At 43.8% G+C, this 14,676-nt stretch overlaps 2 protein-coding genes across 2 annotated transcripts; one reads left to right on the top strand and one right to left on the bottom strand.

Moving 5' to 3' along the window:
• Positions 1 to 596: 596 nt before the first annotated feature.
• Positions 597 to 8,114, top strand: LOC125544283 (potassium channel AKT1). Its single transcript, XM_048707904.2, has 11 exons — positions 597 to 1,128; positions 3,885 to 4,250; positions 4,411 to 4,468; positions 4,559 to 4,876; positions 4,983 to 5,228; positions 5,320 to 5,418; positions 5,634 to 5,678; positions 5,772 to 5,957; positions 6,287 to 6,481; positions 6,565 to 6,640; positions 6,875 to 8,114. The coding sequence occupies exons 1-11, from the start codon at positions 908 to 910 to the stop codon at positions 7,756 to 7,758; spliced, it is 2,694 nt and encodes an 897-aa protein (XP_048563861.2). The 5' UTR covers positions 597 to 907; the 3' UTR covers positions 7,759 to 8,114.
• An 847-nt stretch (positions 8,115 to 8,961) lies between these two features.
• On the bottom strand, positions 8,962 to 12,846 carry LOC125544284 (uncharacterized). Its single transcript, XM_048707905.2, has 7 exons — positions 12,335 to 12,846; positions 11,515 to 11,822; positions 10,710 to 11,426; positions 10,128 to 10,256; positions 9,803 to 10,006; positions 9,449 to 9,649; positions 8,962 to 9,309 (listed from the first exon to the last, which is right to left on the bottom strand). The coding sequence occupies exons 1-7, from the start codon at positions 12,600 to 12,602 to the stop codon at positions 9,184 to 9,186; spliced, it is 1,953 nt and encodes a 650-aa protein (XP_048563862.2). The 5' UTR covers positions 12,603 to 12,846; the 3' UTR covers positions 8,962 to 9,183.
• Between the last annotated feature and the right edge of the window lie 1,830 nt (positions 12,847 to 14,676).

Raw genomic sequence — 14,676 nt, 5'->3', positions numbered from 1 at the left:
ATCGTCGTGGGGTGCCAGATCTGGAGTTCAATGGCGTGTCGGGGGTGTTGTCCTGGTCTGTTTCGTTTAGCGGTAATGGCATCACTTTTGATAAGCCACTTTAGAGGTCCGCAAAGCTGCATATCATCAATGGACCCGCATCGAACTCGGGTGAGGAGGTGATCTGTTTTTTTTTCCTTCGGTGTGACTGCTGTTGTGCTGCCGGAGGCAGGCGACGGGAGTTGGTGCCAAGTTCAGAAACGTTATGTTGTCTTTTTAATTTTGTCATGTCGATGTTTACATGACCTGTACTTTGATCTTTATGGCATTTATTCTTTTTGTTTGTTAAGTCTCAGTCAAATAGGACTTCGTTAAGTCTCAGTTGATACTATATTCGTGAGATTTTACATTAACATCCGTGCAAAAAAAATTAGTTTTTCTTTTTCTTTCTAGCACGTTATGTCATTTAATTATGACTTGATTAAATTTCAGTCAACTGAGACCTAGCCGCACTGTACTTTTTTTAAGAAAAAAGAAACTGTCCCTGCCGGACCCGCAGGCCGCAGCCCAGGATCCGACCCGCGGAGGCGCGTTCTCCATAAAACCCACCTTCGGGGCGCGCGTGATCGCAAGTCCAACTGTCCCCGGACCTGGAGTCGTCTCCCTCCATCCCTCTGCTCGCCTCTGCCCAGCCACAGCCAGAGCCAGGGCCGTCGCCGCCCGCGGCACGACACTCCCAACCGTCTCCCGCGCTGCGCTTCCCAAGAAAACAAACCCAACCCAGCAACGCAAGTAGGGAAAGAATCCGAGTCCGACCCAGACTTTTTTAACAACTACGCGCCGCGCCGCAAGATTCCGTGGCCCTCCGTCCGTTAAACCCGCCCGGCCCGGCGGCGGGGTCCGGTGAGTGAGCGAGCTAGGCGCCGCAATGTCGTCGAGGTCCGGGGCCGCCAGGATGCGGGCGTGCGGGCCGTGGGGCGAGGGCGGCAGCGGCGTCGTCGGGGACGCGCACGCGCTCGAGAGGGAGATGTCGCGGGACGGCAGCCACTACAGCCTCTCCAGCGGCATCCTGCCGTCCCTCGGCGCGCGGAGCAACCGCCGCGTCAAGCTCCGCCGCTTCATCATCTCGCCCTACGACCGCCGATACAGGTAACAACGACACGCCGCCTCCTCGTTGCTCTCCACAATTTCCCTTCCTCGTCAGTGTTACTCGGCTCCTCTTTCTGTCGCCACGCCATCTCTCTATCTCTCCGCAGCGCTTGGTTTCAAAATTTGTCCTCTTGCGCATTGGTCGTTTCCGCTTCGGCTCCTTCATCCTTAGCTACTTAGCTATGTCAGCTATACTTTAACGGATTGATTGATGAATGGTAGCTGCTACTGTCAAGTAGAGGCTTCGCAATTTTTGTCCTTTTTTTTTCTTACTACTATATTTGTTGCTAGCTTTAACATCATATTATCACGCAGGCTGTGAATTTCTCAGTTTAATTATGTGTGCTCTTCCCTTTTTAGTACTTTGCCTGAGTCAAGTTATAATTTGCTATGCTCTAAGTTCTTCTTCTTCTTGGATCACATCTTCAGAGCCTCTTATCTGTTGTTATTTTGTGGAACACAGGATTCAAAGCTTCGTTGGATTTAAAAATAAGAATACCAACGCTTCGATTTCTTTATGTTCTCTAGATTTGACTTCAACTGAATAATTGATTTGTTTGTGCGTTTATAGACAGAGTAGTCGTCCTCTCTGGCTCTCTGATTTATTTTTTGTTTCCTACTTTGGACGGCTCTGGTCTCTTTACGACTGCTTTAGTCCTTGCTTTTTCTAACACAGACAAGGAAATCGTGATTTTGATGCCAACATTTCTCCCGCTCTCGTTTTGCCCTTCTTTTTTCAGTGCTTCCTTCCCCAAATAAAGGATTCATTCACGGAATTCACATCGAAAACTTTTCTTCATTATTAATTACTTATTTACGGCTTTTGTTACGGTCAGTGGTTTACTGCCCTTTGCATCATTTACTAAGTTTTGCAGGCTTGAATTGTTATTATGGCTATATTTATTTCTTGCGTGTCTGAATTTTTAACTCCCTAATTCTCACACAGCGTTAACTGTTACCCAATTTGACAAGATTTCCCCTTTTCGACATGAACCTGTGCTTAATCCAGGACTAGTGATTGTGTACATGCAAGGCACGTCTTGACCAATATGAAAAAAAATTGCAGTTATGAATTATGATTATAATTAGCCACAAATTTAACAAATAAGTTATAAGGTATGGAGTAATTTCCATTGGTCCAACTTAATTTGTGGACTGTACGATCAGACTGAAGTGAATGGTCAAGATTATTTAGATTCCACCCTAGTGATACTTTATATATTGGTACAGATACAGATGTATCCCATTTAACAAGTTATCCTCGGCCTGATAGGACGACCCCACATGTCATCATAGGCAGCCCTCACTCGAAGGCTACATGGATGCCATGTCACCAAGTATTAAAAATTAATTATAGAAGTTCTCCAAAAATTTGAAAAATAGTATATCACTCATCTTAACTTCATATTATGTGGTACTTGTTCCGAGTATAAACTCACTTTCAAATTCCAAACAAATGGAAAAAATACCTTAAATTTAGATTATAAATATACTTAAAAAAACAGAATGGCTGCAACCAAAATTGGAGTTAAAATTAGTGAAATGTGATTTATTTCCCTAGATTTTAGAGACTTCCTACAAGTGTTTCCCAATATTTTGGGATGTGAAGTCCGTGTCAGTTGCCACATTGGTCTTACATGTGGGTTCAGATGTCAGGTTGGCCAAAAATTTCACAATGGGGTTTAACCATGAATAAGGCATGACTGCGAGGTAAAAGGAGCAAAAAAAAGACAATCAAACAACTATTTGATACTCTGTGAGACTGCAGTAACTAGGGGTAAACGCTAGAAATTCTCTCACCAAAACACGTCTCGTTTTGTATTAGAAGAGACAACAAGAAGGTGTGAAGCATGCACAAGGCCAAGCAGCCAAAAATAGAAAGGAAAACAAAGCAACCGAAAACAAAACAGAGCAAAGGAAAGCAGCAGGAAACGCCCACAAATTGCTCTTGTTTTTGTGAAGGTTAAATGTTCTTAATTTTATTTTGCTAATATGCACAAAAACGTGTCCCGTTACATGCCCGTGCAGGGTGGAAACTGCACGTACAAATGTAAAATTCTCAAAACAATATTTACATTTGTATGTGATATTCTGGGTCCATGTAAAATTCTAATGTGAAGATATAGTATGCAAATTTCAAATTGCTGTTTACCGGTCATCGCTATTCATTTGGATGTTTATCAGTATGATAATATCTTCCCAGCTTCATTAAGTTTGAGCTCTAAATTTGGTACTTAATTCAATATCACGTCCCGTACATTTAATATTTCTTCTGGAGTTCAATAAAACCTCTTCACATGGTTTCATGATGTTTCGTGAAAGGGTGTTTTCCATGTGATTTTTCGTGGTGAAAAAGGGTAGGCACTGCCAACGCATTATAGAAAAAAGGCATATATACAAGACGTTCCATGTGATATTTGTCTTTACATGAATCATCAGTCTTTCTTTTCTCTCAGGTGTCTCTTTTTTTATAATTATTAGTGGGTACTTTAGTGTGGTACATCTAGACTCTCACCCCGAGTTTTCGATAAGAGCAAAGGTGGATTCGAACCCAGGTGCTTGGTACCATATGTGCCAACTTTTGAGCTGCCGTGTGAAAGCCAAGTAGTATGCAATAATGCTAAACAAACTCGACATAAATAATAAATATATTTAAACTTCTAAGTGGGCTCATTTGGTCTCTATTGTAGAGAAATAAGACATTTTTACAGTAGTTGCAAGAACAAATTCTGATATCTTGTATTAACATTATGCAGATTGTGGGAGACTTTCCTCATAGTTCTTGTGGTCTACTCTGCGTGGGTCTCCCCATTCGAATTTGGCTTCATTCGGATTCCTACGGGAGGCCTAGCTGCGACGGATAATGCCGTGAATGCAATCTTCGCAGTTGACATCATCCTGACCTTCTTTGTAGCTTACTTGGACAGACTGACCTATTTGCTGGAAGATGATCCAAAGAGGATTGCTTGGCGTTATGCTACCAGCTGGTTGGTTCTTGACGTTGCCTCCACCATCCCATCAGAAATTGCTCGCAGGATGCTACCTTCAAAGCTCAGATCATATGGATTCTTCAACATGCTTCGTCTATGGCGTCTCCGGAGAGTCAGCTCTCTCTTTGCTAGGTACGTTTGCGGTAATGAATGAATTTACAAAATTATGTTTTGTTTGCTGTTCTGAGGTCCTGAACTAGTATCTAAGTCTGAACGTGTACTGTTAAAACTTGTTGATTGACCTATTGCATGCTTTTGTACCATGTTTAACCTCTGTTTCTTCATTTACTAGATTGGAGAAGGATAGACACTTCAATTACTTCTGGGTTCGATGTGCAAAGCTCATTTGTGTAAGTGGTTTCAACATTTGAGTATTCTCCTGTAACTTCAATATTCTGGATGAATGATGATATCATATTTCCTTACATTTTATCTTGTAGGTCACACTTTTTGCCGTGCACTGTGCAGCATGCTTCTACTATCTCCTTGCTGATAGGTACCCAGACCCAAAGGAAACATGGATTGGCAATACCATGCCAGATTTTCATTCCAAGGGCTTGTGGATTCGCTACGTAACATCAGTATATTGGTCAATCACCACACTTACCACTGTGGGTTATGGGGATTATCATGCGGAGAATATAAGGGAGATGATTTTCAACATTTTCTACATGTTCTTTAACCTTGGACTGACTGCTTATTTGATTGGCAACATGACCAACTTGGTTGTCCATGGCACCAGCCGTACTCGAAAATATGTGAGTTTCGTTTGACTTTGACTAACCTTTGGTTGATATATACGTTGGATAATTATTTTAATACTCGACTCTGAGATCTTTTTTCTTTTTCTCTTTTCGACTAAAGCGGGATACAATTCAAGCAGCAACCAGCTTTGCACTTAGGAATCAGCTACCACCTCGGTTGCAAGATCAGATGATATCACATCTTAGCTTAAAGTTCAGGACAGATTCTGAAGGTCTTCAACAACAAGAGACACTTGATGCGCTGCCTAAGGCTATTAGATCTAGCATTTCACAATATCTGTTTCTCAATCTGGTTCAAAACATTTACTTGTTTCAAGGAGTATCTAATGATCTGATTTTTCAACTGGTGAGGCCATGGTAATTATTTACTCTTTCCTTTACGTAGTTACTCCCTGAACTTTTGCTTATGTTGTCATTTTGCATGGTTCCTTTTGAAGGTTTCGGAGATGAAAGCCGAATATTTTCCACCTAGGGAGGACGTCATTTTGCAGAATGAAGCACCCACTGACTTCTACATTTTAGTTTCTGGTAGTGTGGTAAGGATATATCCTTTCTATTTCCTACTCCCTCCGATGCATAATAAGTGAACTAAAACCACGACACTTATTATGGATCGGAGGGAGTAGTCGATATAGTTATGTATGAGAAGAGTACAGATAAAAAAAGGTAGTTATACTGATAGTAGTTTTATTACACCCAAAAAAAAGTGTATATGTCATTTTAACAATCAATAAACATGTCGCTTTTTCAGGAATTAGTAGAGGTTCCAAATGGTGCGGAGCATGGTGCAGAACAGGTAAAGTCCTTTGTTGCTTTGGTGCTTAACTTGAAGTAAATTTACGCCTCAAATGGCCCTTAAAATGATATGCTGGTATTTGGTAATCTCCAGGTGGTTGGAGTGGCCAAGTCAGGAGAGGTTATTGGAGAAATTGGGGTTCTTTGCTATAGGCCTCAACTATTCACAGTCCGGACAAGATCCTTATGTCAGCTTCTACGGATGAATCGTACGGCCTTTCTCAGCATTGTTCAATCCAATGTTGGAGATGGAACTATCATAATGAACAACCTTATTCAGGTTTACTGTCCATATTACTCTTCACACTCATCTTCTCTCTTATCAAAATTGCACATTATGGACTCTGTTAGATGTTTCTGATCGTGAGCAGCGCTACTAGAACCTGCATCAACAATATGTGAAATTGAAACTTCAGTCCCCAAATTATCGCTAGCTCACCTAAGATCCTTAAGTTGCATTATGGGGTCTATCTCGGGTTAATTTCCTCTGATGCTCCCAGCCATAACCAACAACGATAACAATGCTTTACAAATGTTGTTTGCTTATGAACAACTGTAATACCATCAAGGATTGTTCTAGGACTTATTAAGATCCCCTTTTTGGTGCAGTTACTAAAAGAGCAGACAGACGGCGTAATGGTGGGTGTTCTGAAGGAGATCGAGAGCATGCTAGCTCGAGGCCGTCTGGATTTGCCAATTACACTCTGCTTTGCAGTGACTAGAGGAGACGACCATTTGTTGCATCAACTACTTAAGCGTAATTTGGATCCAAATGAGTCAGATCAAGATGGGCGTACGGCACTGGTTAGTATGCTCGTCTGTATTCTTTATTCTGTAAGATTTTTGTTAAGCAGGAAAGTGACAGGGTTCATTTTTATGATCAACAGCACATAGCTGCTTCCAAAGGAAATGAGCAATGTGTCAAGCTTCTATTAGAATATGGAGCTGATCCAAATGCCAGGGGTATGCCTAATCATGATAGTCCCTTGTTGTATATATATAAATATATCATCATAATGAAGCAAAACTATCATCTGCATAATTCCTCTGAAATTTATTAGCATTTATCACTTAAGGAAAAAATTATTCTTCGCTAGTACAAGAGTGCCTTATTAATTCTGGATACCAGTCCCGAAGAGTTTTTAAGGTTCGATCATACCCTTAGCTAACTATACCTTTAATTATTCCAATATCCAGATTCGGAAGGAAAGGTTCCGCTATGGGAGGCTGTGTATGCGAAGCATGATACGGTTGTGCAGCTGTTAGTCAAGGGCGGTGCAGAACTATCATCTGGGGATACGAGCTTATATGCTTGCACCGCAGTCGAGCAAAACAATATAGAACTGCTCAAGCAGATACTCAAGCATGTCATCGATGTAAACAGGCCATCCAAAGACGGAAACATTCCGCTGCACCGTGCTGTCTGTGACGGGAACGTTGAGATGGTTGAGTTGTTACTGAGACACGGAGCGGACATCGACAAGCAGGACAGCAACGGCTGGACCCCAAGGGCTCTAGCTGAGCAACAAGGCCATGAAGAAATACAAAACCTGTTTAGATCAGTGATAGCACCAAGGAAGTACACATCAAATGGTAGGGTGACACCTATGTTGCTAGGCAGGTTCAGCAGTGATCCCTCGATGCAAAAAGTGATCCGTGAAGATGTTGAGCAGCAACCCAGCAAGGTTCTTCCGCAAAGAAGGAAAGTCAGCTTCCACAACTCTCTTTTTGGTGTCATCTCTTCGGCTCATCCGCGCCGGGAGACTGACCATCTGCTCTCAAGAGGTCTTGCGGCAACAGGCGGTCCGACTTATCCTCAGGCCCATCACAACCCACTCATCAGGGTGACAATCAGCTGCCCCGAGATGGGGAACACTGCTGGGAAGCTTGTGATCTTGCCGGGGTCGATAAAGGAGCTTCTTCAACTAGGTGCGAAGAAGTTTGACATGATGCCCACTAAGGTCCTGACAATTGAGGGCGCAGAAGTTGACGAGGTTGAGCTCATCAGAGATGGTGATCACCTTGTTCTCGCCAGTGATGACTGGGTACCAGATGATACGCAAATAAGAGGTAAAAATTAGGCAGAGAATTACGTTTTCCGGTTTACTGTAATTTGGGTAGAACGGGGAATGTTGAACCACGCTTGTAACAAAAAAGCCAATGGTGAAAAAATAACTGGAAATCACCAATGGCTACTCCACGACTCGTCTCCACCACGTCTCCACCGTGATAAAGATGGTGAAATAGGGTTATGCCCAGCAGGTGAAATTAATAATCTTTTTGAAGTGGTATAGGGTATACCTTGTATAGAAATTCTTGTCTGCTGGGCATGCAGAATTTTCATTGTATAGAAATTCTTGTCTGCTAGGCATGCAGAATTTTCACAGGTTATCCAAAGAAATCATTAAGGTTATCTAGCTTCATTTTATTATGGTCATTATTATCTCTCTCATATTCCGTATCTTTGCTAGTGCTGACCGCTTGAATCTGTGTGACACTTGAGGAATGATGCCAGCAACCTGCTAGGTTTCAGTGCTTCCTATACAACAGAGACTGTATTGCTGGTTTATTACTCTCTGGCGTCTGCCGTCTGATAAGTCTGAAACTTGTACTCCTATATACATATTCATAATTTCGGATAGATAGCCTCTGAACTTTCATGTATCTGGGATAGGGAAGGACTGCCAGCAAATAGCACGCCAGAAGGAGCTGTATGAGAATTGTTGATGTTTATTTTATTTTTGTTCTAAGGCAGCGGTGTGCAAATTAAATTGCACTAAATATATGGTGTAAAGGCTCAGAGAGTAATTTCTGTTGCAACACAAGCCACGTGAGGCTGGCTGATCCTGGGACATCTTTATTTACACGCCTCACCAACCACCAGTTCACAGCTCAGGCAAGTAATGTTGGCATGTGAAGCCACGGAGGTGACACAGCCAATAAAACCATCCAGAATCTGTTCAAATGCAGGGTCATAGTATCTCCTCAGCATGTCGCTGACATGTGTACCCCCTTTGCAACCATCATTGGGACAAATATTCAATGGAAACCTACATTGTGAATACTAGGCAGAAACTACGCGCGTAAGTTACGTAAAATTCTCAAAATGTTACACAATTGAGAAGGCTTCTAAACACAATTGAGTTCGAACTTGAGCGAAGCAAAAACTAACACATTGTTGTTCAGCTATCTGTTAATTAAATTTTGCTCCGCTGGAGTTAGTCAATGATAATGAAGCAGCTGGAGCTGGGGTAGACGTGAACTGGAACACTGCAGGCATGGGCTGTACAGATTCAACTTGCTCAATTGAACAGATCAGGAACAGAAATACATATGACCAAAAAATAAATTAGGGGAGCTCTAGGACCCTTGAGATTTTGGGTCAGGCTCCACTACTTTGCAACTAACATGGGCTCACACCAACTCGCAACAGCTAGAGGTCATCTACTCAATGTAGAGGGCACAGAAGAGAGCAAAATTCAAAAGGGAAGATGGACAGGTGTATGCTACAATCTTTGCAATGAATCATCTGATGATACCAATTTTGCGATGAACGGAGAAAGAGCTGAGAGCAATGCATTGGCACATTCTTCGTGTGGCAGATGACCACATCCTGATATAGTTACTAGCCTCTGCACAACAACAAGAAGCAAAACACAGATTTATTTAGATATGCAGCAAATCAAGCCAGAATTTATGTCATATATTGTGGAAGAAATATAGGCCACTCTGACTGCACAAGATGAAGTGGACAAGTGGTAGACAACTTACAGAATTTACAAGTTCTGAAGCCATAGTTTGTGCTGACTTCAGAGAAACAAGAGCATCCTCAGAGCCTGCTACCACCAAAACAGGGAGGTCTTCCATCGATCTTAGTAGTTCCGTTGCTCTTTTTGATGATAGGACGGTGGAAAATGAAAGACGGCCTACTTCATGGAGTGCTTCGTCCCAGCCCTCGACATATAGTGGAGCCTGAATGCAGAAGCTCATTAGGCCAGTCATTAATAGTTAAATGTGGGCAGAATTAAAAAAACATTTGTGTTTGAAATTGTAATTCTTCTATATACAAGGGTTTGACTTTCATGGTAGATTAAAAGGTAAATGTAAACTAATGCAAGTGTTTACCTTGTAAAGATTAAGAACATCTGTTGTCAACTTGGTAGCATCAAACCATGCTCGTCGATTGATCACCTGAGTGATTTCAGTACGTAGAAGTGGGCGCACCATGTGCTTTTTCCTCAGAGGAGTATGCAGGAGTATACGAGCAAATGCAGGAATCACTTCTCTTGATAAGCTTACGCCTATAAGAACAACTCCCTTCACTTCAACCTGGGAACACACAGGGGAATATTTAATTTAATATGATCATTACAACGACGACAAACTTCCATCCAAAAATTATGATAAGTTGCTGATTTACAATGGACGAAGAAAAGTCACAATACTGTACCTTCCTAGAATCTCCAGAAGCACGTAACTTTTCTGCGGTCCTCAGTGCCAGCAAGCCGCCATCATCATGACCAACTAAAATGACCGAGCCCAAGCCCATGTCTAAGCAAAATGAAATCAGAAGATCAACCTGCACAAGGGCATACAAAATGGTGTTTTTAAAACATGATCACGCTGTTTGAAATACAGAGGAAAGGTTACGTAGTTCAAAGTGAATTTATTTAAAGTTGCAGTGACAAGACAAACTCTCAATGACACAGAATATTCTCAAGATAAAATGTCTCTCTGAGGGTGGAAACTAAAAGCATTCAGGCAATGGCACTTACTATAAAATTAACTATCACAAAGAATATTTTGGAAAAGACAACATTTCACCTAGTTAGCCATAATTTTTTGTGGGGGGAGGTATTTAAAAAAATATTTCACTTGAGTGAAAATAAATTAATAAATTTGCTCTGCAACTTTGGGGTAAATGCTGTTGGTGTTGGTACTTGCTAGACTTTAATTAGGAGTTTAGGTGACATAATGCAACCCTAAGAACAGATTATGACCTAATCTATGAATAGATGGTAAGATGGATCACCTGTGACTCAAGCTCGTACGGGTTTGGCAAATTCTTGTCTTCCCAGTCCTTTCTGCGAGGTCGAGATGTTAATCCCCATCCAGGGCGATCAAAGGCCAGCACAGTGCAACCCACTTGTCGAGCAAGCAAATTACTAACATGTCTCCATGCAAATACTCCCCCTCCAAACCCATGGACCAAAACAACAGCAAATTTCCCGTGCTCTCCAGCCTCGAGATCAAAGCCCATAGGTCTCGAACACACCTGTAAGCTGTCGTCGTCGAGACTGAGAAAGGGGATGCCATCTGACACCGTTGGAGAGGTCAGCGGTTCTACCAACAATGGTGCATATAACGATGTTTGGTGGTACTGATGACTAAAGCTCCTATGCAAAAGACGACGGGTACTCGAGGAAGCTGTTGGTGGGCTCTCATGCCTCTGTCTTCTAGGAGAAATGCTTGACGAAACAGCATCATGATTAGTTTCTGGAAACAATTCAGGAGCTGGAGGTATGCAACTTGATGGATCAGACATTTTGTAGTGTACAGTGATCCCCTGGCAAGCAGTGAACATGCTATCACTATCAGCAAGAAAACTGATTGGAATATCCCTGTCATCGTGCACAAGAGTTTTTCTCTTTGTCTCGCTCTCGCTCCTTGAATAAAGTTTCGCACTGTGCGGAGTGGGCGACCGAGGAACCTTGTAGCATCCAGGAAAGGCATTCTTGTAAGCCAGAATCTGAAAAGGGAGCAGAAAAGGCCATATAAATACCAAACAGAAACAGCAATCCGTCATGTGCAGTGAGATTCAAGCGAACAGGCCATACCGATTCAGGGTCAATGCGATGGATGAGCAGCTTTCGTCGAGCCCTGCAGCTCGTTCTGTAAGCGACAACAAAATGGCCGAGAGCAAAGATCAAGGATGACAGGAAAAGCGCAGGCATTCCCCATAGCTTCTTCATATTTAGCCTGTGGTCCGCCAATGACGGCGAGAGCTCAGGCCCAATGTCCTGAGCTGGACTGTAAACGCAGGCCTTCATGAGCAAGATGAGCAGCGAAGCCAAGGAGCAGAAGGTTGTGGTTCCAAGGTACGGGCCGTGAGAGAGACCAGAAGTATCACATACGAGGTATACGCCTGCACAAGTACACTAGCAGGTTAGTGGAATCTGATGATGGCTGGTGTAGACTGTAACTGTACCTAAAATTTTCAAATGCCTTTCAAGTTTCAAGCTGTGGACTTAAGCAAATGACGCGGTTTATAACTACTAAATAAATTGGTATACCAGTACAGAATTGAAGAGTAACAGGCGACACTTATACTTCCACTAGTCCACTAGTATTAAAAGTTTGATCGTCTCCCCCAAGCGAAAGAAGACAAGCACAGATGTAGCTTTCGGGTGACCAAATCCTCATACATAAATGCAAAAAATATGGAGAATCCTAAGCGAAGCGCTCAAAGTCCCAAAAATAGGCTCCAAGGACAAACGAAACTCCATTCATTGTCCAAAGAAAATGAAAGAAAAAACGCTCGGGGGATGGGGAAGCAAGCAACCACGACCCAGACAGACACAGATTCCCCAGGATTGCTAGCGCCTGCGCCGTTTCGCGCAGTAAAACAGCATTAAGGAGGCAATGCGAGCAGCTTACAGGTGATGGCGAAGGAGCGAAGGACGGAGAGGAGCGGTATGTCCACGAGCGAGCTCCGGAAGGCGTACCCCCGGAGGTGGTCCCGGAGGCCGCGGCAGCGCGGGCAGCCGAGGCGCGCCTCGAGCCAGAGCGTGACGGCCACGTCGCCGGCGGCCACCACGACGGGCGCCGACGCGACGAGCAGCGACGCCACCATGACCACCATGAACCAGGCCGTCCTCACCCCGCGGCTCGCCGTCTCCGGCCAGCCCTTCCCGCCCGCCCCCATCTCTCTCCGACGCACGGGAGCTCGCCGCCCTCCCCGACTCCGGCGATCGCCGGCGGCCCAGGCTGCTAGGAGGCAGCGGGCATGCGACAGGCGGAGGCCGCGCCGCCGCCGCTTCTGCGTGGGTTTAGGGTTCGGGCTTTCGAGGTAGCGGGTGGGGTGGGGCGTGAGGAGGAAGCGGAGGAAGGAGGAGGCCGGTGAAGGGGAGAGGAAGAGGAAGAAGAGAGAGAAGGAGAGGAGAAACGGGGGAGAGGAGCGGAGGGGTATTTATGGCACAGTGCGCTGGTGGGTTTGTCAATTTGTTAGTGCCTGCGATCTAACAAACGGCAGACTGCTTTTGTTTGTCAGTATATATGCCGAGCAAGTGGTATAAGTTGGGTTTTTTTTACCTGCGCTGATTTCGTGCTTCATTTTCCCTTCGTGTGTTGTGTTGTGCTGTCCTTGACAGCAGCACGGTCCTGCGTTGGACAGATGGGTTGCCCATTCTAGGCTGTTGCTTTGCAGCAAAGAAATTCAGATGCTTTGTCTTTTCTTGGTAAAAGACATGACTCTTGTGAGAACACAGATAAATCGGTCCGCGCTAGGTAAACATTCATGTGTAAAGCATGACTTGTTTGCTCCTCGGTTTATATGTTAGTATAAAGTGTCTACGATGACAGCAGCCATGTTTTTTCATGTGAAAATAGTGTTCCGTACGAAAGTTAACAGCTCGAAAATGGTAGACACTTTTTGCACTTAGGACATGTTCAGTGGTTGATAAGATAATCTTATCTTAAGTATTACATGTATTTAAAAGTGATAATAAAAGTATGTGTGCAATGAGTTATCTTTTAGCCTTATCTTCAATAATTAACTATTTTTAATGGTGAGACGTATCGTGCTAAGAGATTATCTTTTAAATAAGAGGAAGACAAACATTTTCTTATGATTTCTTTCTCCTTCACTTCAACGTTTATCCTACGTGCCACTTCTAAGATAGCATCATTGTATGCCCTTATAAACCAAGGATCAATACAACATATCGTCTTTCACCTTCCTTGTAAAATCTAATGTGTGGAATTGCTAGAAAGTTCATGCTATAGTTTGCTCAACTATATTACTTGTACTTTAGTGTCACAAAAGGACATCCTTGATGTCTCATTATACAATGTTGAGTAAACTTTTATTCCATGTTGCCCCATTTTAGTGTCTGTTGGAGGTGGTCTACTTTCTACAATATCAAAGTTTGTAGTTCCCGGCGGAGAAAAGTGTTAGCATCTCAAGGAAGAACCCTCTTTGTTGGTTATATGCGGCTCGTGGTTACTCATGTCACAATGCCTCTTATTTATTGAAACGCTTCATGCGGGAGGGTTGACGCGAGCGACTAAAACCCTAGCCACCACCTAGTTGCCTCCCCATCGCATAGCAAAGCCAAACGACGTAGGCGCCAACAGGGAGGTTGTTACTCGTAGGGGACCTGCCGCGGAGTTGGTGGGTTGTTGTGGGTTGGCGATGGTGATGAGTTACGGAGGTACGATCTTCAACATGCGATGCCAAACGACGAGGTCGGTGATCCAGCATGACAATCTCCAACGGCTGCTCGGCCTAGCTAGGTCACCAGAGAAGAGGGCGTCGGTGCATATATGGTCCTGGGTGGCAGCCACCTCGACATCAAACCCGGAGCTATCGTACATCAGAAACGGTGATTTGTCTCAGGTTTTCTTTAGGGAGTCTTCATGTCTCGTTTGAGACGGCAAGGCGGTGATGGTATCCCAGTGTAGGAATAATGTCTTTCTTGCCCTTTTCCTGTTTCGTTGGTGTGCTCATCACCATCGACGGGAGGGCGTGTGGAGCTGTGTCTCCTGCGGGTGTATCGAGATCCGTCGATTTTGTGGTGGGTTCATCTAGATTCAACCAGCTTTCGTGGTCTTCGGAGTTTCTACAGCCCCTTTTCGGTGTTTTCTTCTCCATGGCGGTGATTTCCTTCACATATCGCTACGTCTCCTTGTTTGCGTAGACGACTTCTCGGAGGCTGCTTCTACAAGCTCATCGGTTTAAATAAGTTTGCTCCACTGGCGTGGAAGCCCAGAAACAGCAT

The sequence above is a fragment of the Triticum urartu genome, chromosome 3A (assembly GCF_056163025.1).
Source record: "Triticum urartu cultivar PI428250 chromosome 3A, HENAU_Tu73, whole genome shotgun sequence".
Taxonomy (NCBI): Eukaryota; Viridiplantae; Streptophyta; class Magnoliopsida; order Poales; family Poaceae; genus Triticum; species Triticum urartu.
The sequence above is the reverse complement of the archived record's forward strand: the minus strand, read 5'-3'. Positions and strand labels throughout refer to the sequence as shown.